This window comes from Heteronotia binoei, chromosome 15 (assembly GCF_032191835.1).
Source record: "Heteronotia binoei isolate CCM8104 ecotype False Entrance Well chromosome 15, APGP_CSIRO_Hbin_v1, whole genome shotgun sequence".
Lineage (NCBI taxonomy): Eukaryota > Metazoa > Chordata > Lepidosauria > Squamata > Gekkonidae > Heteronotia > Heteronotia binoei.
In genome coordinates this window covers 48,999,950-49,023,255 of record NC_083237.1, presented here as the reverse complement: position 1 = coordinate 49,023,255, position 23,306 = coordinate 48,999,950, and the positions used below count along the sequence as shown (strand labels likewise).

At 45.2% G+C, this 23,306-nt stretch overlaps 1 protein-coding gene across 2 annotated transcripts; it reads right to left on the bottom strand.

Annotated features, from left to right (window-relative positions):
* Nucleotides 1-12,456, bottom strand: GNGT2 (G protein subunit gamma transducin 2). 2 transcript variants are annotated; one of them, XM_060255753.1, is made up of 3 exons: nt 12,202-12,456; nt 5,967-6,056; nt 1-388 (listed from the first exon to the last, which is right to left on the bottom strand). In XM_060255753.1, exons 2-3 carry the CDS (start codon nt 6,048-6,050, stop codon nt 260-262), a joined length of 213 nt encoding a protein of 70 aa, XP_060111736.1. In that variant the 5' UTR covers nt 6,051-6,056; nt 12,202-12,456; the 3' UTR covers nt 1-259. The 2 variants fall into 2 exon arrangements, with proteins under 2 accessions (XP_060111736.1, XP_060111735.1); XM_060255752.1 differs by lacking the exon at nt 12,202-12,456 and having other exon boundaries at nt 5,967-6,075.
* Between the last annotated feature and the right edge of the window lie 10,850 nt (nt 12,457-23,306).

Here is a 23,306-nt window from a genome sequence, read left to right as displayed (position 1 = left end):
TTAATAGCTAGGCTTCTTTGAGGAACTTGCAAAGATTACAGCATATTTACAACATGGACATCTTTAGATGGGTGTCTTCTTGTTTCTTTACTTCAAGCGAAGACCTCTTCCTAATTTCATTGTTCGGTGGGAGGCTTAAACTCCAGCAAATAAGTCCAGTAGTTTTATTTCTCCCATGGAAGATCACTTAAGCTAGAAAGACAGAGTCCAGGTATTGCTTGAGGAGGGCAGTGAAGATCTTGTCTTGGGGGGGCTGGGGTCAGCTTATTGTACAGCCTCCCTTAATGTCCTTAAAAGGGTTCTTGTCTTCTGGGATGGGCTTCAAGAGAGGGTCTTCTGCTGAATTGGCCTCTATATATTCCTTGATTTCTTTTCCTGTCTTGGAGATCTGTGTGAGTGGGGGAAATAAGCGTTATTCTGGTGTTTTGACGTTTTATGTTGTGCACTTTGCTGATTCTAAACATTTATTTTGTCAAATCTGTAAAATATATATTATTGATGAATTTTCTATTTCATTGCCATTTGCTTATGACCAAAAGATCTGTGAGCAATAAATATATATATGTTGATGAGTATTATTATTCTGGTGTTTGCTGAGGTCTGTCCCCAACCCCCTTCATGTCTGAGGAAGAAAATACATATAAGATAGCTTTCCTAATGAATTTTTATAGGGTGCATTGTAGCAAGAAGCTGTCTTGAAAAGCTTCATTGAAACAGAGAAGAGGTGCTCTTGAAGAGTTCTCGTTTCTCTCAATGGGGCTTACTGGGGTTGCCAACTTCAAGGCAGTGGCTGGAGATCTCCTGGGGTTACAACCAATGTTCCCTCTAAGCTGCAGAGTCTTGTGAGCAAAAATTCTACTTTGTGAATTATTGGTATTAAAGCTGTGAGCTATTGGCATGAAAGTTGTGAGCTGTTGAATAAATCATATTGCTGTGGGGCCATTTTTCCTGAGCTAAGACAAAAATGTGTGAGCTGGAGGCTAAAAATCTGTGAGCTAGCTCACGCTAACTCAGTTTAGAGGGAACACTGATTACAACTGATCTCCAGGTGACAGAGATGCCATAGACTACTTTGGAAGGTGAAGGCCATGGCATTATACCTAGAGATGCCACTCCCCAGTTGGGGGCGGGGGAATCCCCCAATCTTCAGGCCCCTTGTCCATCACTGGCCACCTGGCTGGCAGGGGGAAATCCCACCCCCAAACATGACATGATGATGTCCTGCAGAAGTGACATCATCATGTCAGTGGCATTCTGGTATTTCAGGCAAAACTTTATGGTAGAGGTGGCCATGTAGAATAAACATCAGATGATTGAGAGCCCCAAGTCATGAACACTCAGTTGTTTGACTGCCACGAAACAAGGAAGGAAGGAACCCTGTACAAGCTTCGTGCTTCTAGACAGCATCTGACATGGAGCTCGTGTTCTCGTCTTCTAGCACTTTGCTTGTGGTCTCATTGAAGTCCACTGATTTTGAAGATAAGGAATTGCTAGCAGAAGAGGAAGCAAGGTCCGTGGCAGAGCTGTCTGGCACATGCAGAACTTCTTCAGAGGATCCAAGCCAATTTGCATAAAATGTGCTCGGTGAACATGCCAAAGGCTATGGTTTGGATCCAATGGAGCATTTGCACTGATGGAAGGATTTCTACCCGCAGAGTGTAACTTTCAGGCTTCCCCATGGCAGCTCTAAATGCTCTCTGAAATGCTGCTCCTTGGAGACATTTTTTGCTCTATTGGGGTTGGGAAAGGCAAATCATCACCACCACCATCATCATCTTATATAAGTGCTACGATATTGGCATTTTCTAGCTCTCCCATTGGCTGTGGGATGCACTCCATCAACCATTGGCCCATCAAACATCACTCAAGTACATATGCATGGCATTGGCTGACTCTGCTCTGTTCCCTGAGTGATTGTGTCCGTTGAGGCACTGTGTTAGTTGGTTTTTGGTGAACCAATTGATATTTAATCTATTTTATTTTATTTAAAGTTATTGTAATTGCTTTTAACTCTGTTGTAACCTGAGCCTGATTTGGAGGGAAGGGTGGGATAATAATCACCACCACCTAGGGTTGCCAATCCCCAGGTGGGGGCAGGGGATCCCCTGGTTTGGAGACCCTCCCCCCACTTCAGGGTCGTCAGAAAGCGAGGGGAGGGGAGGGAAATGTCTGTTGGGATCTCTGTTATTCCCTATGGAGATTTATTCCCATAGAAAATCATAGAGAATTGATCCGTGGGTATCTGGGGCTCTGGGGGGGCTGTTTTTTGGGGTAGAGGCACCAAATTTTCAGTATAGCGACTCTCCCCAAAATACCCCCCAAGTTTCAAAAAGATTGGACCAGGGGGTCCAATTCTATGAGCCCCAAAAGAAGGTGCCCTTATTCTTCATTATTTCCTATGGAAGGAAGGAATTGAAAAGGTGTGCTGTCCCTTTAAATGTGATGGCCAGAACTCCCTTTGGAGTTCAATTATGCTTGTCACAGCCTTGATCTTGGCTCCACCCCAATGTCTCCTGGCTCCACCCCCAAAGTCTCCTGGCTCCACCCCCAAAGTCCCCAGATATTTTTTGAATTGGACTTGGCAACCCTACCACCACCACCACCACCATCAGCAGCAGCACAATTTCTCGCCCAGGCTAGCCCAATCTTGTCATATCTCAGAAGCTAACCAGGGTTGGCCCTGGCTAGTGCTTGAATGGGAGACCTCCAAGAAAGTCCAGGGTTGCTATGCGGAGGTAGGCAATGGCAAGCCACCTCTGAAATCTCTTGCCTTGAAAACCCTACAGGGTCACTATAAGATGAAATGATAATTGGGCCAGTTGTGTTCAGTGTTCCCTCTAAGCTGAGTTAGTGTGAGTTAGCTCAGTTTTTTTAGCCTCCAACACAGACATTTTTGTCTTCGCTCAGGAAAAATGGCCCCAGAGAAACTGATTTATGCATTAGCTCACAACTTTAATGCCAGTAGCTCATGAAGTACAGTTTTTGCTCACAAGACTCCACAACTTAGAGGAAGTGTTTTGTAAGGATTTCCTCTGCTGTTCAAAATCCACTTCCTGAAGCAGCTGTCTCATCTGAGCCTGTGGTAGGGCCACCCTGGATTGAGGCTGAGGTACATTAAGAAAAGTGAATCTGTTTAGGGTTGGGATGTTAAATCAATAAACAACTCTGTGGGGCCTAGTATCGCTTCACCCCATTTAACAAGTTGGGGACCTCAAAACTCCTAGGTTTTGGTATAAGCCATGTAAAAGAGTTTTAGGCTACAGTTGGATATGGGTGCTGCTATCACTGCAAGCATTTGCTATTGGATTTTCCTGTGTAGGCAAGACAATCTTATTGCAAATCATTGCTGCCTAGCACCACCGTATCACAAAAGAAGAAGAAGAAGAAGAAGAAGAAGAAGAAGAAGAAGAAGAAGAAGAAGAAGAAGAAGAAGAAGACGACTGCAGATCTATACCCCGCCCTTCTCTCTGAAATTAGAGACTCAGAGCGGTTTGCAATCTCCTGTATCTTCTCCTCCTACAACAGACACCCTGTGAGGTGGGTGGGGCTGAGAGGGCTCTCACAGCAGCTGCCCTTTCGAGGACAACTTCTGCCATAGCTATGACTGACCCAAGGCCGTTCCAGCAGCTATCAGTGGAGGAGTGGGGAATCAAACCTGGTTCTCCCAAATAAGAGTCCGCACACTTATGCATGAATGCAGCCTGAAACATACTTTTGAGGGGAAATTCCCAAGTAAATGCTCCTATTTTGAATTTGCTTGCATAAAACCCAAACCAACATGGTTTACATGTGACTTGAACTGTCGTGCAGTATTTTTCTTGTGTGTTTGAAATGCCTTGGATTTTGCAATTGGGGAGCTTGTCCACTTAAAACAATAAAAAATCTTTGCTATAATAAACATAATGTAATATAGTCCACTAGGAGGCTCTCCTATGCAAGCCTTATTTCAATACTTGGGAGCTGTCAAAACAGCGTTGTACACTTGCATAGCTCCTGCTCATTTCCATAGACTTGGGGTTGGATCCAGCTAGCTTTTTTGCTCGTACAAAGGGGAAGCTGTGCATACCTTTTTGACCACCTAAAAAGGTTGTGCTAGGGAATCTGGGATATGCATGGACAAAAGACATGTGGGATGAGGTCTGTAATAAGGGAAGGAAATTGGGTGAGAGTGAAAAACCTGCCAGGAACACTGGATCCAACCCTTCGTGCAAGAAAACGTCCTAGTGGATTGGTGCTTTCTTGTGTTCTGTACCTAGAAAAAGCTAGAAAGTGCAACCAGATGCTCAAAATAAAATTCCCTTTTGCAATATCTTGTGAAATCTTTGCTGCCTTATGATATCTGATAAGATATTTGATATCTTAAGCAACACTGCAAATCAGTCATATTTGAATTTTGTTTATTAAAAAAAATGAGGTTGGATCCAGCAGTCTGTTACCAGAAGGTGCTTATAGTCTTGGGTCTTTTCCAAGTTAACCTTCTCTTGGCAGTCCTTTCCAACCCACGAAAAGTTATCCCCCAGATCATGGGGCCATGTGGGGCATGTGGTTGTGGGCGGGGTTTCACTGGGGAGAAAGAAAATGGACAAAACAGTCTATCTTCCTTCCATGAAGCTCTGCTTCTGGAAGAGGGAGGAGTTTTCTTCCGCTCCTCGGCAAGCAGATCCCATGACCCTGGGAATAAATTTTCCTGGAGTATGAAAGGATTGCCAGGGATTAGGGGAATGCAGGAAAGACCCACAATTCTTGTGTTGATGGATTGTTATATCCAACCTATTGCTATTTTTTTTCATTTTAGTGGAAATTATTATTATTATTATTATTATAGTTTTAATGAGTGTACCACTCATGCATCCAGATGTCTTTGTTGGTATTTTATAAATAATGCAATATGATATTATACTTATGCATTATGCATGTTTTGGTAGATTTCTCTGGAGAAAAACGTCAAAGGCATTGGGGATTTAATTTCTAACAGCCCAAGGGATTTTTAAACTATTAAATGTTTGCATCTTTGATTGTGTCTCTTGCGTTCCCCCCACCACAACTGTTTTAACTGCTTCAACTATTTTATTTCACCCCGCAAGAGGCTGTGTTTCTTGCTTAGCCTTTGAGATGATTTTTGGATGGATTTGGGTGAACTCTGAATTTCAGCGAGAGACTGAAGAACATGTACTGAATGCAGCATCCCAGACACGTCAAAATATGTCAGCCTGCCCTGCTTCAAGCCTCAAGTGCTTCGTACGCTTCAGAGCACGATTTAGATCATTGGCACTAGAAGCAGCGGACTTATTCCACCAAATGTTCCACCGCCTCTCCTGGCATAAGTGGAGCATGCCGACATGGAAATTAATTACGGAGCTGCTAATTGATATTTAAATGCTTAATTTGAATTTTAACTTGGCTAAAGTTATTTTATTATTGTAACATTTTTATGAATTAATTGATTGTTTTTATGAATTAACGTAAGCTGCCCTGAGCCCGCTTGTGGGGTAACCCCCCAAAACAACAACAACAACAATAATGCTACAGCAATACTACTGCAATAAAATTAAGCTAATTGAACTGATCATATCTCATGGATGATGAGACTTTTCAAAAAATAGCCTGGAAAATCTGTCTTCTGCCCTACTATCTTTGTACATTTTGTAACCTCCAACCCTATCAAGATTTCTGGTGTCCTCAAGAGCTTGCACAATGTCTTGTGTCAATTTGGTTGGTTTCTAATGAAAAATATCCAGATTTCATTCTTGGTTTTAGATTTTGCATGGACCAATATGGTTGTACAAGTTTTCTGTTTTATTTATAGCCCAAGAGAGTTTACCACTCCATTCTATCTGGCAAATACTTTGTGTAACTCTTAACATGACCCATCTGATTGGATTTGAACATACCAGCTCCAACTGGTTGGTCAGAACAATGGCATATTTTTAAAATTAACCTGTACTAGAGCATATTGAAATAGTTACCAAGTGCCTTTCAGTTTTTGTTTCCTTTTTCAGCTGGTCTATTTGCATTTTTAAGATCTCTTTTTCAGTCATGTCCATCGCCATCTTGACCTGCAATGCAGACATAAATCCACATTAGCCATCTACATACATCTTTTGAAAAATCCCTCTGTGATACAGAAACACATACCCACTTATCTGCAGTAATGCTGAATATGTGCTTGGCCATTAGGTCAAAAGCTTGGTTCTCTGGGTCACATGATGCCTTTTAATGTGACCTATCTTATTGACTCATGATTTGCTTTAGTCTTGCTTTCTTTTTCCCCTGCTGTTTGTGTGTGACAAATTGCCTTTTTAATTGCATCTTTAAATTTGAATTGGTGGAAGATGCCAATTCCAGGAGCAGCTAAAAGCTCTGGACACATGACTCCTGTTGACTAAATTTCTGTCATGTGGGGATGCCTCTGGGATAATATATGCACCAAGGACAGTACATGTTATTATGTTGCTGAACATTCACAAGTCATATGTCCATCACCGCATGTCTGCGATCCTTTGCAGGGGTGCGTGTGCCAGTATGGAGGACCAGAAAGAAAGTCGGCAAAGTGGTCCCCATCCCTCCCATCTTGTGTTTTGAGCCCTCCAAGAGAAACAAAGGATTGGATCTTGCAATGCTTCATCAGAAAGTAAGATGCACTTAGTGCCATTCCACATGTGCTTGCAGCAAGCAAGAAACACATTGTGCTTTAATACAATTTTAAATGAAATAACTATGGGTTGGATCCTGCAATCACTGCGGGATCGCCCCTCCCTCCCCTCTGTTTGGGGCACTTTTTCAACCATGGGTAAGTTTTTTCCTAGGGTAGTAGGCTCATGTGTACTAACAGCCACATGAGTTGGATGGATACAGTGGGGAAGGAGGTGAAATCACTCCTTTATTTCACTTCTCCACTCATGCAAGAGACAGAAATGGTGATCTCATTTGCCTTTCCCCCTCTCCACTGCAGCAGCCTAGCATTGCAGCTTTTTGTACATAATAGATCCATTCACTCCCAGAAATAAACTTCCCTAGGGCTGGATCCTGGACCCAAACCAATACACATTTGGAGCAATGGGGTTGGAGCCAACTAGCTTTTCTGCTGGTGAAAAAGAGGAGGGGTTTCCCTTCGACCACCAAAAAGGCTAATTGTACATCTGTAGGACAGACAGGTCACCTCTGGTGACTTCTGTCATGTTGGGGGGCCTATGTGGACAAAAGCCAAGTGGGACGGGGGATTGTAGGAAGGAAGAGAATGGAGTGAGATTGAGCAACAAAGTGGGTTCAATCCAACCCATGGAATTTAGAACAGATGGCATGCTTTCATTTAATTTGGTAGATGAAATATCTTGTGCTACATCTTGTGGAAAAGGTCATGAGGGACACAACAGCTTTTTTAGTGCCAGCAGACAGTGATGAGCATCTTTCAGTTTCCACTTGTGCAAGGACTGTTGCTCCCATGGAAATCTTTGCTGGGATCCAACCAGAACTGGCAGGAAGTTTAAGTTACTATCAGCCCTGGTTCTGTGTTTAAATTTTGGCACTTGTAGAAGCCAATCATTGCAAAAACTGCAGTGTCCTAAACTTTGGGGACTTGGCTCATGACGTTATGACATATAGAACTGGGTTCTTTTGTTACTTTTTATAATATGGGACCTGAATCTCTTGGGCATCTACTAGAACTAGACCATGTTGTATGCCCAGTGAAGACTTCCAGCATCTCTTAAGTGACACAAATCTCGGTTTAATCAATTACTTCTATATTTAAGCAGCTTATTCAAAGGCCTCTTATCGCCATATGTTGTCACTTTAGTAGCTGTTCCACAGCACAAGTGCAGAAGTCTTCAATGTTTCATGACTCTAGCCTTTCTCAGAGGTTACTTTTGGGGTTCTCCAAATATGTGTATCAGGAGCACATGTTACCAATCCCCCTGATAATGTGTAGTTATCCTTTTATATGTTTTTCATGAAACTTATTCTGAAGCTGAACATATGTGATAAAATGGTGACAATGCATATGGGGAAGATCACAGGTAGCACACGTTCCTGGTAGGGTGCACACTAGATAGCCCCTGAGCATAAGCTCTGAAAATGGCTTAGAACAAGGGGAATTGTGTACCTGGAAGTAAGCAACACACCTGATGAGGAGTGATGAAAAATCTATTGAAACACCAAATGGTAACTTTTGTCTTGTCTCTCCACCACCTGCTCCAAACAAGCACCCATTGTGGTTCTCCTACTAGACTCTTGGACTGGTTTCACAGTTTTTCTTTCTCCACAGTGGATTGCGGAAACTGCTGTTCCCTAAAGGTCTCGAACAAAGAATTCTGAGCAACCTCTTCAAACTATAATCCCCAGAATTCTTTACAGCTAAAGTGGTATAAGCTAATTGTACATTTGTAGGATAGGTGAGATGAGGGAGATGGTGGCTCAGTGGTAGAGCATCTGCTTGGTAAGCAGAAAGTCCCAGGTTCAGTCCCTTGCATCTCCAACTAAAAAAGGTCCAGGCAAATAGGTGTGAAAAACCTCAGCTTGAGACCCTGAAGAGCCACTGCCAGTCTCAGTAGACAATACTGACTTCAGTGGACCAGAGGGTCTGATTCAGTATAAGGCAGTTTCATATAGAGGAGCCCCCATGACGCATGACCTGAGTTCGATCCCAGCAGAAGCTGGGTTCAGGTAGCCGGCTCCAGGTTGACTCAGCCTTCCATCCTTCTGAGGTCGGTGAAATGAGTGCCCAGCTTGCTGGGGGAAGTGTAGATGACTGGGGAAGGCAATGGCAAACCACCCCATAAAAAAAAGTCTTCCGTGAAAACGTGATGCAACGTCACCCCAGAGTCAGAAATGACTCGTGCTTGCACAGGGGATTACCTTTACCTTTTACCTTTAGGATAGATGGGCCTTTAGTCACCTCCTGTGACTTTGGTCTCTGTGTCATTTCATCCTTCTCCATTCTTGCACTAGTCAACCACTGGGAAAAATATTTTATCTAGCCTGCATTACCTAGATGAAATAAGCTGGTACAGTCTCTCTAATTGTAAATGGAATCTACATTGAAAGCAAATGATCTTATAGGATCAGTCTTATAATGTGTGTTCATGTTTGCACATTGCATACACTGGAAAGACAAAGAGAAGAAACCGTTCAAGGTAAATCCTGGTGGGTGGCTGTGTTGGTCTGAAGCAGCAGAACAAAGTTTGAGTCCAAGATGTGTAAATGTCTCCTTCTTAATTGTAGAGTGCTAAGAGTAATTGACTGAGACCTTGTTGTAGTTGCCCTCCACCTGTTTCCTCTCGAGCATGGTGGTAACCAATAACATCTTTTTTCTTTGAGGTGGGGTGATTTGTACCACTTGGTTATGTCTCTTCTGTTAGCAGACCAGAGAAATGCATTCCAATATACCATTCTAATATTCATTGCATTATATTACTATCACTGTTCTAAATCTATTATTCCAAATAAGAAACACACTAAAATAAAGAGGATGTATGACCCTTTTTGATGGGAACACAGATGTAAGGACCAGTGTTCCCTCTAAGCTGAGTTCATGTGAGCTAGCTCACCGTTTTTTAGCCTCCGGCTCACACATTTTTGTCTTAGCTCAGGAAAAATGGCTCCAGAGCAAACCAATTTATGCAGCACCTCACAACTTGAAGGCTAGTAGATCACAAAGTAGAATTTTTGCTCACAGTTTAGAGGGAATATTGGTAAGGATTGTATGAATTTAGCATATGTAGTGAAGAGAACATGACTTCCTGGCTGCAGCAAATCAATGCCCCAGCCAGAAGCATCTCTAACACCAAGAGATAAAACACTTCCTCGTTTCTTCTTCTTTGGCTGGAGGTGTGCAGGCACAATGGGTTTAACAGCATGAGGACTTTCCATGTAGCTACATTTTAGCCACAAAGTGGATGTTTTTGAAGCATGTATATACTTTCAAAGTGAGAAGCAGAGGTTGTTGGCCATGGCCTTCTGCAGAGTATTCCTTGGTCATCTCCCATCCAAGACTTATGGTGATCCCAGCAAGGGGCTTCCAAGGCAAGTGAGAAGCAGAGGTGGATGGCCATTGCCTTTCTCTGCAGAGCCTTCCTTGGTGATCTCCCATCCAAGACTTATGGTGATCCCAGCAAGGGGCTTCCAAGGCAAGTGTGAAGCAGAGGTGGATGGCCATGACCTTCCTCTGCAGAGCCTTCCCTTGGTGGTTCCCCATCCAAGACTTATGGCGGTCCCAGTAGGAGGTTTTCAAAGTAAGTGAGAAGCAGATGTGGTTGGCCATGGCCTTCCTCTGCAGAGCCTTCCTTGGTGGTCTCCCACCCAAGGACCGACCCTGCTTAGCATCCAAGATCCAATGGAATCAATCTATACCATAACAATTCCATATCTCCTAACGTAAAACGTTACACCACTTATAATCAATTCTTTGCTTCTGCTCAAACACTTCTAATAAGCCAATCCAAGCTCCTGCAAGGGTCCTGTACAAACATTTTGGCAGCACCGATTTGCAAGCAAATTCTTCTTACTCAAATGTGCTTGTAAAAATTAACATTAATTGGATTTATTAACTGGATTCCCCCCCTCCCTCCACCACAGAATTTAAGGATGCTTTTAAACTGTTAAAGGATTTGGAAACCTGAGTCACTTTTTTCATTGCTGATTTTAAAGACCAGAATGTAGAGATTTCATGTTTTGGAGAGAGAATGTGGAATGGTACGGTTTAGCCAGACCTCATCAGATTTAGAAAGCTGAGCAGGGTTGGTTCTAGAGTGGGAGACCACCAAGGAAGATTCTGCAGAGGAAGTCAAAGGCAAGCCACTTCTGCTTCTTACTTGCCTTGAAAGCACCTTGCTGGGGTCACTAAAGGTTGGCTACAACTTGCTTGAAAGCATGCAAAAAAGTATTGTTGTAACAATCACATCTCAAAAATCAAATTTCAAAAGTGCAATGTAAACATTTTTTACATTGAGAGAGGCAGTTTGGTGTAGTGGTTAAGTGTGTGGAGAATCTGGGAGAACCGGGTTTGATTCCCCACTCCTCCACTTGCAGCTGCTGGAATGGCCTTGAGTCAGCCACAGCTCTGGCAGGAGTTGTCCTTGAAAGGGCAGCTGCTGTGAGAGCCCTCTCAGCCCCACCCACCTCACAGGGTGTCTGTTGTGGGGGGAGAAGATATAGGCGATTGAAAGCCGCTCTGAGTCTCTGATTCAGGGAGAAGGCGGGGTACAAATCTACAATTCTTCTTTTCAAAGTTTTTTTAAAAATGAAAATTCTGAAAGGTTGCCAAATATAGAATTGGTCCAAAATTTCATTTCAGCCAGACCACACATGCCAAAGGGATAAACTAGAGGTTGATTTATACAATTATTTCCCAGCCTCTGGGGGCTGAAACTGTGAGTTTATTTGGGGAAGAGGAAAAGGACTGTTTAGGGAAGTGGGAAAGGACTTTAGGGAAGAGGAAAAGGAGTGTTTAACCCTTTCCCCCCTGCCCATTTGTAATCCTTTGTGATCTGGATGTGTCTTGAGTTGTCCTGCACAGAGATCAGCAGAGAGATAATACCGGAATAAGACAATAAAGACAATACCGGAATAAGACAATAAGCAATTCTCTAGCCTAGAAAATAACTAAAGTGCCACAAAAGTGCATGCTGAATCTGCAGAAATGACCGTGCTTATTGCACAAACCTGCAGTACATAGAGCTTCATCTTGATGAATTGTGAAGTTCTGGGTGTGCAGCTGGGTTGCTTGATCTGGTCCTTAGTGCACCCAAGCTGCTGTCTGAGGACAACATTTTTCAGAGCCTTAAATTGTTGCATGAGAGATGGGGGTCTGTGACAAGCATCATCACCCCACTTTCACTCCAGGTAGAAGTCTGCAAGGCTTTTGTAGTGCTTTAAAAACCTACACCAACCAATGGGACAGAAGTGTGTGTGTGCCCATTATGCAACAATGCTCTTTAATAGCCCTTCCAGTTCTCCTTAAAACTATCTTTTTTTGCTACTGCAGATCTGCTTATGGGAACCTCTTTTCTCTTGCTGACTGCATCTGAGATTTAGGGTATAAGGCTGCAGCTCTAAACATTTTTACTTGTAAATAACTTTCTCTGGAAAAAAAAAAGATACTTTCTTCCAGTTTCTTTAAAAAACAAACGCATTCTAAGGAGATCTCTGTAAGGTATCTATCTGCATGCTTAATTGATCGTTTCCACCGCAGCTGGTCCGACTTACCGCTTTTGATGAGTTTTCTTCTCCCAAGTGCTAAAGTGCTCCAGAGAGAAATCTGCTGGGTCTGGTGGAATGAAGTTGTCTGCCGTATTCCTTTCTCTGCTCAAAGATGTCTTTGGCTTTCGGAAATGGCCTGCTTTTGGGACTGATTGTCTCCTGTCCTTAATCTGATAATTAACTCAGCAAGTTAAAACTGGTCAGGTGTTGAGAATTAACCTCAAAGCTCAGGGTAAGTAGAGGAGAGAGAAGAGATGGCAGATGGCTCATTTGCAAAAAAACGGATCCATTGATCCTTCTGAGCTGCAGAAGGACTGCAGGCAAAGACTCTGGTGTCAGCCTTCCCAAGACCCGCTAAAGCCATCGAGTTGAGAGGTTCCAACTCTTCTTTGGTGCTGTGTACCACCCACTATCCATGTTATGTGTTCAACCCATTCAACCCTTCAGTTAGCTTATCTTATCTCGGGTTTTTTTTTTTTTGAAGAGGCATTTGCTAACCTTTCTCAGTACTGCAGTACTGTGATCTGAACTCTCTGCTCACGACCTGAGTTCTATCCCAGCGAAAGCTGGTTCAGGTAGCTGGCCCAAGGTTGACTCAGCCTTCCATCCTTCTGAGGTCGGTAAAATGAGTACCCAGCTTGCTGGGGGGAAAGTATAAAAGACTGAGGAAGGCAATGGCAAACCACCCAGTAAAAAGTCTGCGTGAAAACGTTGTGAAAGCAATATCACCCCAGAGTTGGAAACGACTGGTGCTTGCACAGGGTACCTTTCTTTTCCTCAAAATTCCAAAAGTACCTCCAAAGCTAGAGACACCTGCATTTGTTGACTGATTGGTTGGTATTTGTGTGTGTGTGTATGCACCTGGAAGACAGGGTGTCTTCTGGTGACCCCTAGTGGAGCTTGGACATTTCAGAGAGGTGGTTTGATACAGCCTGCCTTTATGTCCTAGCCCTGGTATTCCTTGAGAGCCAGTTTGGTGTAGTGGTTAAGTGTGTGGACTCTTATCTGGAGAACCAGGTTTGATTTTCCACTCCTCCACTTGCACCTGCTGGAATGGCCTTGGGTGAGCTATAGCTCTGGCAGAGGTTGTCCTTGAAAGGGCAGCTGCTGTGAGAGTCTTCTCAGCCCCACCCATCTCACAGGGTGTCTGTTGCGGGGGAGGAAGATAAAGGAGATTGTGAGCCGCTCTGAGACTCTGAGATTTGGAGTGGAGGGCAGGATATAAATCCAATATCATCTTCATCTTATGAGGGGTCAATGGAGCTGTTGCAAAGTCTAGATGTGGTCTTCTCAGTCCACAAACCTATTTCCCTTCCAGTAATAACAGGTAATAATAGGAACGTATTGCATTGCAATCCTATGCGGAGGTACTCCATCAACTTCCATAGGCTTAGACTAGAGTAACTCTTCCTAGGATTAACAAAACTGCATGGGGCAAAGTAGCATCGCCACCCTCCAGGTAGGTCCTGGAGATCTCCCAGAATTACAACTTATCTCCAGACTACAGAGATCAGAACATGGCTGTTTTGGAGGGTGGACTCTGTAGCATTATATTCCACTGAAGCAGGGGCATAGACTTTTCAATTTCCTGGGCGGGGGGGGGGGGCGAGACGGGGCCCAGCCAGAGACATTTGATCCAGTGACATCACAGGCAGGGGCCTCATTATCACTACCTATGAATTTATAGAGAAGCTCCCTCCCCATAAATTTAGGGAGCACCCCCCCCCCCCCAACAATGCCCATGGACTGGGCCAAACCCAGGAAAAGGTGAGAGTTTGCCAGTGGTTATAGTGATATCTCAGAGGTCTCTTGCTATGTCCTGTTTTTGAAATTCACTTTTAGAATAGTCACTTTAAGATCTGCAAATACACATATCATGTGCATAGGACAAACCAATGGTCACAAATTTGACAGTAAAAGGCAATACAGAAAAGCTTTAGGGGAACATTTTATGTTTCCCTGGATGTTCACTTACAGGTGTCTTGTTTCTGCCTCATTAATAAAGTACAATTGTACTGAAATTGACAAAACTATGGCATCACAAATACCTTTGTTTGATAAATTCATGGGTCTCTGACCCAGGGCAGAATACAAAACAGTTTCTGGGTGCTCAATTTCTGAGCAATGTACAAAGTTCAGAGTTAATGGCAATGTTCTTCTCAATTTAAACTCATATCCTACAAAGTGAGTACAAGTACATTTTGAGGCAATTCAGAACAGTGCGCATGGCCCATGACCCCATACCACCTAGGATTTTATATACTTTGGCCTCTTAGAACACTGCTTAGAAATTCCACCTTAAAAACACAGATATTCAGAACAAATCATTAATGAAAATCACATGATTCAATTTATGGGAAATGACTGCATTCCTGTGCATGGTATATTTCTGCTCTTTAGGTTCAACTTGCAAAACACATTGGGCTTCAACAAATGATCTTCAGACAGCTGAAATACAACTTTAACTTTTAATTAACAATGCAAACTGTTTCTTTAGAAATTACTTTTAGAAATTACACTACAATCAAATATTCTCCCAATCCCCTGTTACCCCTTCTGCTCCCACAAGCATCCTCTCCTGCCATATCCCACATCCCTACCCCAGCAGTTGCGGGGGCCAGGCAAGCAGCAGTGGAGAGTGGGAGACAGGGAGAGGACTCGCGGCTGCCGCATAGCCCTCCCAGACCGCCAGAGCCAGATCGCCTGGCATGAATGATGGAAGACTATGCATCATCTGAGTCGTGGTAAGACTCGCGCCGGGGAGGAAGGCTCCAGGGCGGTGTGGGGACAGAGGAGATCCATCCATCCGGCCCATCCCCAACCCCGGCACACTCCATGCCCAAGGCAATATTTCCTCCAAGGAGGATTCTGAACGCCTGCTCGCCGCAGCTGCAGCATCGGTCGGGCGGACCCCCTCCATCCTTCGTTAGCAACCAGAGGAAATGGCCACACTGGCCAATATCAGGCTGGAGGGGCAGGGAGAAGGGCAGTGGGGAACAAAGCCCCGCTAGGGGGTTGAGGGGGGGGGAACTGAGCGTTTTTTTGGTGGGAACAGAAGCCATTTTGGTGTGTTGTTTCACTTTCAGTATTACCCTTCCCAAGATGGCTGCCTCCACTGGCTTCCCTAAGGGAGCAGTCCTGGAAGGGAATACATGTGACCTGGTGCTGTCTGACACGCCAGCCCAGGAAGAGAGGGTTGAAAGCCACCACGTTGATCTGTCTGGATATGAGGCGAAGAATAACCTCTTCTCCTGGATCCAACGCTTAGTGAAGAAGGAGGTCCAGGTGGCATCCACAGCCACCACCCCAGCCCTCCCACCCAAGAGAACAGCAAAGCTGAAGCACAGGGAACCAGACAGAGAGGAAGAGAGCTTCTCCCCCAGACCTCCTAAGCTCAGTAGAGTGGACCACAGCCTCTCACCTTCAGATCAGGAGGAGGAGGACTCCGATCTCTCGGATGCTTCTATACCACAGGACACTATGGAACTCTCTGAGGAAGAGGAGGCGGTGGCCTTCACCCATTCCAAACTGTTTCCCCCGGACGTATACCCTAAGGTGATCAGATCACTACAGATTCAATACACTCCCAAGACCAAAGAGGAGGAGGAGGCGGCAGAATTCCCGGTGGAAATGGAAGACATCATTCCAAAATCAGACTTCAAACCCCTGCAGGTTCCCTTGCCAGCTGGATTCTTTTCCATCATCAGGTCAGAATGGGAGCACCCGGCAAAGTCTAAAGCCACCTCTTCTAATTTCACTAAGTTCTATTCTTTCATCCCAGAAGCTACCAAACGACTAAAGCTGCCAGTGGTGGATGACCCGATCAACAGCCTGGCTTCCAATTCCATCTTTCCAATGGATGCTGATGGGATGCCAAAGGACCCCACAGGCAAGCGTATTGAGCAAGCTCTCAGACGGGACTTCGAGGCATCGGCCAGCACTCTAAAGGTGTCCACCACCACGTCTCTGTTCTGCAGAGCCTCCTACATCTGGCTGTCGGACCTGGCCAAGAGGGATGACCTGCCTAAGGGCTCACTGAAGAAGGTTACATTGGCAGCTGTCTTTGCAGCAGACTCCACGTTGGAGGCTGCTCAACTCTCAGCCAGAGCCATGGCTTCTAGCGTCACAGCACAGCAGAACACATGGCTGCGTAATTGGGATGTGGACCTGTCCACCAGATCTAAGGTGGAGGCAGTTCCTTTCAAAGGGGGGTCCCTGTTCGGCGAGGGTCTGGAGAGATACCTCATTGAAGACAGGAACAAGAAAAAAGTTCTGCTAGCCAAGAGAAGGGACAATAGGGCCAAACGGAGGTTTCAGCCCTTTCGGGATAACAGGAGGGACTCCAGACAATCCTCCTTTAAACCCTAAAGAGCAAAGTGGCAACCGAAATCCAGAGAAGGCAGACCCTCCTTCGCAGGGAAACAGAGCCAGTCCCCTAAAGGATTGAGGAAGCCCACCTCAGCATGACTGGGGCGGGACCCCGGTCACGGAGGGGATAGGTGACCAACTCAGAAGTTCTCCCACGTGTGGCACCAAACGATAACAGACAGGTGGGTGCTGGACATGGTGTCCAATGGCTATTCCCTAGAGTTTCACTCTGCTTCCCGGGATCATTTTCTGGAATTACCCAGGTCCCGATCTCCCGAGAAGCATCAGACGTTGCTGCTAGCCATCAACCATCTGGTACAGATAGCAGCCATAGAACCGGTTCCCACAGCGGAAAGGTTTCACGGAGCCTACTTGGTCTTTTTCGTGGTACCCAAGAAAAATGGGGATGTTCAGGCGATACTGAACTTGAAGTGGGTGAACAAGCAGATCATCACAAAGAAGTTCAGGATGGAGACCCTGAAGTCTATCCTAGTGGCAATCCAACAGGGGCACTTCATGGCCTCAATAGACCTCTTGGAGGCTTACCTCCACATCCCCATTGCGAGGAAACATTGCAGGTTCCTTCATTTCTCGTACGATGGGCATCACTACCAATACAGGCCACTGCCCTTTGGTCTCAAATCTTCTCCCAGAGTGTTCACCAAAGTCCTGGTCACCCTAGTGGCAGCCCTCCGGCTCCAAGGGGTGTCCTTATTTCCGTACCTGGACAACATCCTAGTCAAGGCCCTGTCAGCGGAACAGACCAGGTCAGACCATGAGGACTCTCAGATCTCACGGGTTTGTCATAAACCTGCAGAAGAGCTCACTGCAACCGTCCCAGTTCCTGACACACCTAGGGGTTCAGATCGACTGCAGTGGGAATAAAGTCTTTCTAACAACAGAGAGACGGACGAAGATTCTCCAGCTCTTGGCTGAGATCAACCAGAGAAAGACAGCCAAGCTGATGAGCCTGGCAAAATTGCTGGGCATGCTGGTGTTATGTCAGGATGTAGTTCAGTGGATGCGCTTCCACACAAGACCCCTACAAAAGCTTCTACTTCCCTTCCAGAAACAAATAAGCATCAGGAGCTCGATGCTACTTTCATTACCAACCACTCTGCTACACGCTCTTGAATGGTGGCAGGTTCCCGACCACTTCCTCCTGAGACAGGAGATGAGGGAGCCCAAGAGATTGGTGATAACGATGGATGCCAGTCTGTTCGGATGGGGAGCCCACATGACAGGAGTAGTAGCTCAGGGTCAGTGGAGCCTCAAGAAGTCAGCATAAAACTCCTGGAGCTGAGGGCCATAAGACTAGCCCTACTCAAGATAGTGGAGCATGTGGAGGGTGCACACATTCTCGTCCAGACGGATAACATGACGGCAAAAGCGTACGTAAACCGACAAGGGGGCACAAGGTACAGGAAGCTTCAGTCTGAAGCAGAGACACTGTTTCGATGGGCGGAAGATCATCTCTCATCCATCAAAGCCACCCATGTGGTAGAAAAGCCGCTGGACCAAGTGGAATGGGCACTTCATCGCGAGATCTTTCATCAGATTTGCCAAAGATTCTGGACCCCGGAAGTGGACCTCTTCGTGTCAGACAGCAATCGCCAGATAGCTCAGTACTTCTCCAGGACCAGGAGCAGAGGAGCCATGGCAATAGATGCCCTAAACTCGGACTGGCTGCGGATGCTTCTGTATGCCTTCCCCCCTTTCCAGATCATTCCATGGTTCCTGCAGAGACTTCAGGAGCAGAAGGCAGAAGCAATAGTGGTGGCTCCTTTTTGGTCCAGGAGAGCCTGGTTCCAGGAACTCCAAAGACTTGCAGTGGAGACTCCCTGGAGGCTTCCGCTAAGACCAAACCTACTTTTACAAGGAAGCCTGAATCACCCACGCTTCTCCAGCTCACTGTTTGGAGATTGAGCTGCAACAGCTGATTAGCATAGGCTACCTGGCACCGATGGTGGATACCATGCTGTCCTCCAGAAATCCTTCTACCAATAGGGCCTATAATATCATTTGGTGTGTGAAGAGGGGGAAGGATCCCCTGAAGGCCCCTATCCCAGTTATCCATGCCTTCCTTCAGGATGGGCTAGAGAAAGGCCTTAGTACTAGTACCCTGCACAGACAGGTGGCAGCCATTGCTGCCGTTAGGGGGTTAAAGAAGGGCAGATCTCTGACAGCTCATCTGCACATTAGGCGATTTTTGAAAGGGCTGGCTCTGATTAATCCACCTCAGGTGCACCGGTTCCCCTCTTGGAACTTAAACACGGTGTTGGACACTCTCTGTCGTAAGCCCTTTTAGCCCATGGCATCTTGCAGTCTTAAACTACTCACCTTCAAGACGGTGTTTCTAGTTGGCATTACATTGGCGCGCAGGGTTTCAGAGCTTCAGGCCCTTTCTACCCACAAGGATCTGTGCATGTTCCATCAAGATAAAGTGGTCCTATGCACAGACCCCGTGTCTCCCCCAAAGTGTAAAGAACCAATCATCACTTTCTTCCTCATCACTGTAGTAGGAGTGGTGTCAGTCACAAAATATGGGGAGGATCCAAGCCAAGCATCCTCCTATGATGGAGGCAGGTATTTGAGCTGAGAACTTACTCCAATGTATTCATGTAACTTAGCAAAGTATATCAGGCGGTGAGCACAGCATAAGCCATGTGGGTAGCTGAGGCTGCAGGTGTTTGCAGGTATGAAAACAAAAGAGACATGGAGACTTCTTCAGCTTCAAACTAATAAGTTTATTAAAAGAACTCCATTCTCTAGTTAAGAAAGATGAGAGATAGCATGTCTAAACTAATCTAATTTAACTCTCTGAATGAGCAGAGATACAAGACGTATGTCCTGCTCTCATGGTGCCAAGATGGAGAGTCTGGTAATGTGTGTGAGTTTGTATGTTTGTATGTGTTTGTGTGGGTGAGTGAGTGAGTGAGTGACAGAGAGAGAGGTGTCAAGTCAGAAGGAAGGGACTTCCCTAAGAGTGGCTATCTACGCTTCAAAGGGATAGCAGTAAAGAGGAGTGGAAGGATGCTCTGTGTCGCATGGCAGTGGTTCCCAACCTTTTTGGCACCAGGGACCAGTTTTGTGGATGACAGTTTTTTCATGGACTGGGGAGTGGGGGGGGGTGGTTTTGGGCAATGCTCCCTCTAAGCTTTGTGATTTTGTCAGCAAAAATTCTTCTTTGTGAGCTACTGGCATTAAAGTTGTGAGCTACTGCAGAAATTAGTTTGCTCTGGGGCCATTTTTCCTGAGCTAAGACAAAAATGTGTGAACCAGAGGCTAAAAAAACTGAGCTAGCTCACACGAACTCAGCATGGAGGGAACACTGGTTTGGAATGATACAATTGTGTACTTTATTTCTATTATCACTTTGTAATATATAATGAAATATACAACTCATGGCCTGGTTGCTAACAGGCCACGGACTGGTACTGGTCCACGGTCTGGGGGTTGGGAGCAATGTTCCCTCTAAGTTGCAGAGTCTTGTGAGCAAAAATTCTACTTTGTGAGCTACTGGCATGAAAGTTAGATCCAAGTAGGCAGCCATGTTGGTCTGAAGTAGTAGAACAAAGTAGGAGTCGATTGCACCTTTAAGACCAACTTAGTTTTATTCAGAACGTAAGCTTTCATGTGCTATCTAAGCACACTTCATCAGACGAGGAATCTGGCACAGTGAGCAGAGCCATACATAGCTGGTAGGCAGTGGCCCAGAATGCAAAATGGTACAGATTTAAGAACCAATGACAGTGAAGTAAAATTATCTGGTAGGCAGTGGTTTAGATTCAATATAACAGGGGTGGGCAATGGTAGCTCTTCAGATGCTTTTTGCCTACAACTCCCATCAGCCCCAGCCAGCATGGCCAACGGCTGGGGCTGATGGGAGTTGTAGGCCAAAAAGCATCTGGAGAGCTACCATTGCCCACCCTTGCAATATAAGATTCAATGACAAAATAGTAAAGTTAACAAATTGAGCAAACCTTTGATCTGAGTAGCATGAGCATGTGAAAGCAACAAAACTGTAGTATGTCAAAATGTAAGAGTATCTGTCTATTGCTATGAACCTGGGCCAAAAGGAAGGAATTATTATGTTTTCCCTTCCAACTAACCCACCTTTAAACATGCAACATATATATAGTTTGTCATTACATTATACATTAATTGTCATACATTATAGTTTGTCATGGTTTGTGAGCTACTGGCATTAAAGTTGTGAGCTACTGCATAAATTAGTGTGCTCTGGGGTCATCCTTCCTGAGCTAAGACAAAAATGTTTGAGCTGGAGGCTAAAAATGTGTGCGCTAGCTCGCACTAACTCAGCTTCGAGGGAACACTGGTTGGGACCCCGTCCTATGGCTATCTCTCTGTCTCTCTTTGGCAGCCCCCTCTGAAGCCTGAGGCTAAGAGACAGCACAAAGGCTTCTAGTTCCAACCGTTTGTGCCTTCCCCTGTAGACACAAGGGTGATGTTTCCTGGGCTCTTCTGAAGCACCTCCTGCACATAGGAAGTGAAGGGAAGCTGGGCTTACCTCTTTGCTTTGCAGAAGGGATGCTGTTTAGTTCATTTAGGAAAGGAAGAGGAAGTGGCAACAGGAAGAGGTTTTGAGCACCAAGACATGATGTCTGCGGCTGAGCTGATTACAGGGTTGCCAGTCTCAAGGTGGGCCAGATTAAACCAACACACTGTCAGCTGTAACAGCACACAAACAATTTTCATTAATGTCAAAGATGACAGAATCTTATTGTATTTTTACACAATATTATTGACTCTAAACATGGAGCATTAAAGCAACAGGCAGAGTACATAAAGTCCAATAAACAAATAAATTAATTCACAAAGTCCGTTATAAGTTCACACTCATTAGTTCTCATATGGAAACCATCAAGTCCATGAGAAGTCCAATATGAAGTTCTAGTCCACACAAGGATTCTAGATAATCCCTCGTTCCGATGACTTCTTCCTCAGTGAACCCCAGATAGTTATGGCATGTACCTCCGATGATCACCAAACTGGGGACCACTAGAGGGAAGCTACTGTAACCTCCAGAGCAAAAGTGGTTTGCCATTGCCTTCCTCCAGGGCTTTTTTTGTAGGAGGAACTCCTTTGCATATGAGGCCACACACACCTGATGTAGTCAGTCCTCCAAGAACTTACAGTAGGCCCTGTAAGAAGAGCCCTGTAAGCTCTTGGAGGATTGGCTACATCAGGGGTGTGTGGCATATGCAAAGGAGTTCCTGCTACAAAAAAGGCCTTCCTTCCTCTGTATAGTAACCCTAGATTTCCTTGGTGGTCTCCCATGCAAATATTAGCCAAGGCCAGCCCCGTTTAGCTTCCAAGATCCAGGTCAGGGCTCAAAGAAAGGTTCTAATGGTTCTCCCTCTCTCTGTTACTCAAGACCTTGTTGCTGCTCAGCATCCTCCCCAAAGTGGCCATGATTGTGAGAAGAATGTACACCAATGTGATATGTTATAATTTCACCCAGGGCTTTTTTTGTACTAAAAAGAAAACACACGGGGTCCTGGGGATAATTAGGCTCAAGCAAAGGAAACCTCCAGTAAATAGTACATAACAGTCTTCACTAATACTTTACCATACATAGGGCTGCCTCTCATACATAGGGCTGCCTAGCTACCGGTCCAGGTGGGGTTCCTCCGCCCAGGAGGTTCCAAAGCCACTGGCACCCATTGGGTCGGTGGGAGGAACCTCCCCCTACATCGCTGGTCTGATGGCATCACCAGGAAGTGACATCATTGCGACAGCGATGTCACGCGGTGGCCACTCTAGGTGTTTCTGGGAAAACTCGATTGTTTCCCCAGACGCTCTAGCCATTTGGGAGGGAAAACTCTATGGTACAATAGGTACCATAGAGTCTTTCCCTCCCAAATGGCTAGAGCGTACTGGAAAACCATAGAGTTTCCCCAGAAACACCTAGAGCGGCCACATGTGACGTCACCACCACGATGACATAACTTCTGGGTGATGTCATTGCATCGCGCGTGCAAAAGTCCCCCACTAGAGAAAGTAGGGGATTTGGCAACCCTACTCATACAGTATCAAAATATCAAAAGACACAGTAAGCAATGAACTTTCAATAGTACAATTAGAAATTACACACAACAAAAATATACAAACATACCGTACTCCCAAGTCCATACTTCTGTAAGTCAAAACTGCTATTCAAAATTCTGTTACAAATTCTCTAGGTAGCTACATGGAAAAGTCTCTGATGGTACTACTGATGGAGATAAAAATATCCATTCAGCTGACTGGTAGTCAATGCAAAAGGTCTGGTTTCAGAATCTTGATCCACAGCTGAGCTTCTCTCGCAGAGCAATATCCTCTTAATCATTTTAAACACAGAGGAGAAAAAAATCTCAAAGAATGGAGCACCCAGGCCTCAAGTTATTTTTTAGTGACCATTCTATGTCTTTCTCAGCAGGCCCGGCGTTCTTTGTAGCAGGAACTCCTTTGCATATTAGGCCACACACCCCTGCTGTAGCCAATCTTCCTGGAACTTACAGTAGGCCCTGTAGTAAGAGCCCTGTAAGCTCTTGGAGGATTGGCTACCTCAGGGGTGTTTGGCCTAATATGCAAAGAAGTCACTGCTGTAAAACCCCCCTGGTTTCAGCTATTCCTGAACAAAATCCACAGCAACTTATGAAGCTATACTAGATACCTGCCTAGCTTTCCGAGTAATGAAAACCAGCGTTTGTTCTCTCAGCCCCCGCTAGAAAGTTCTG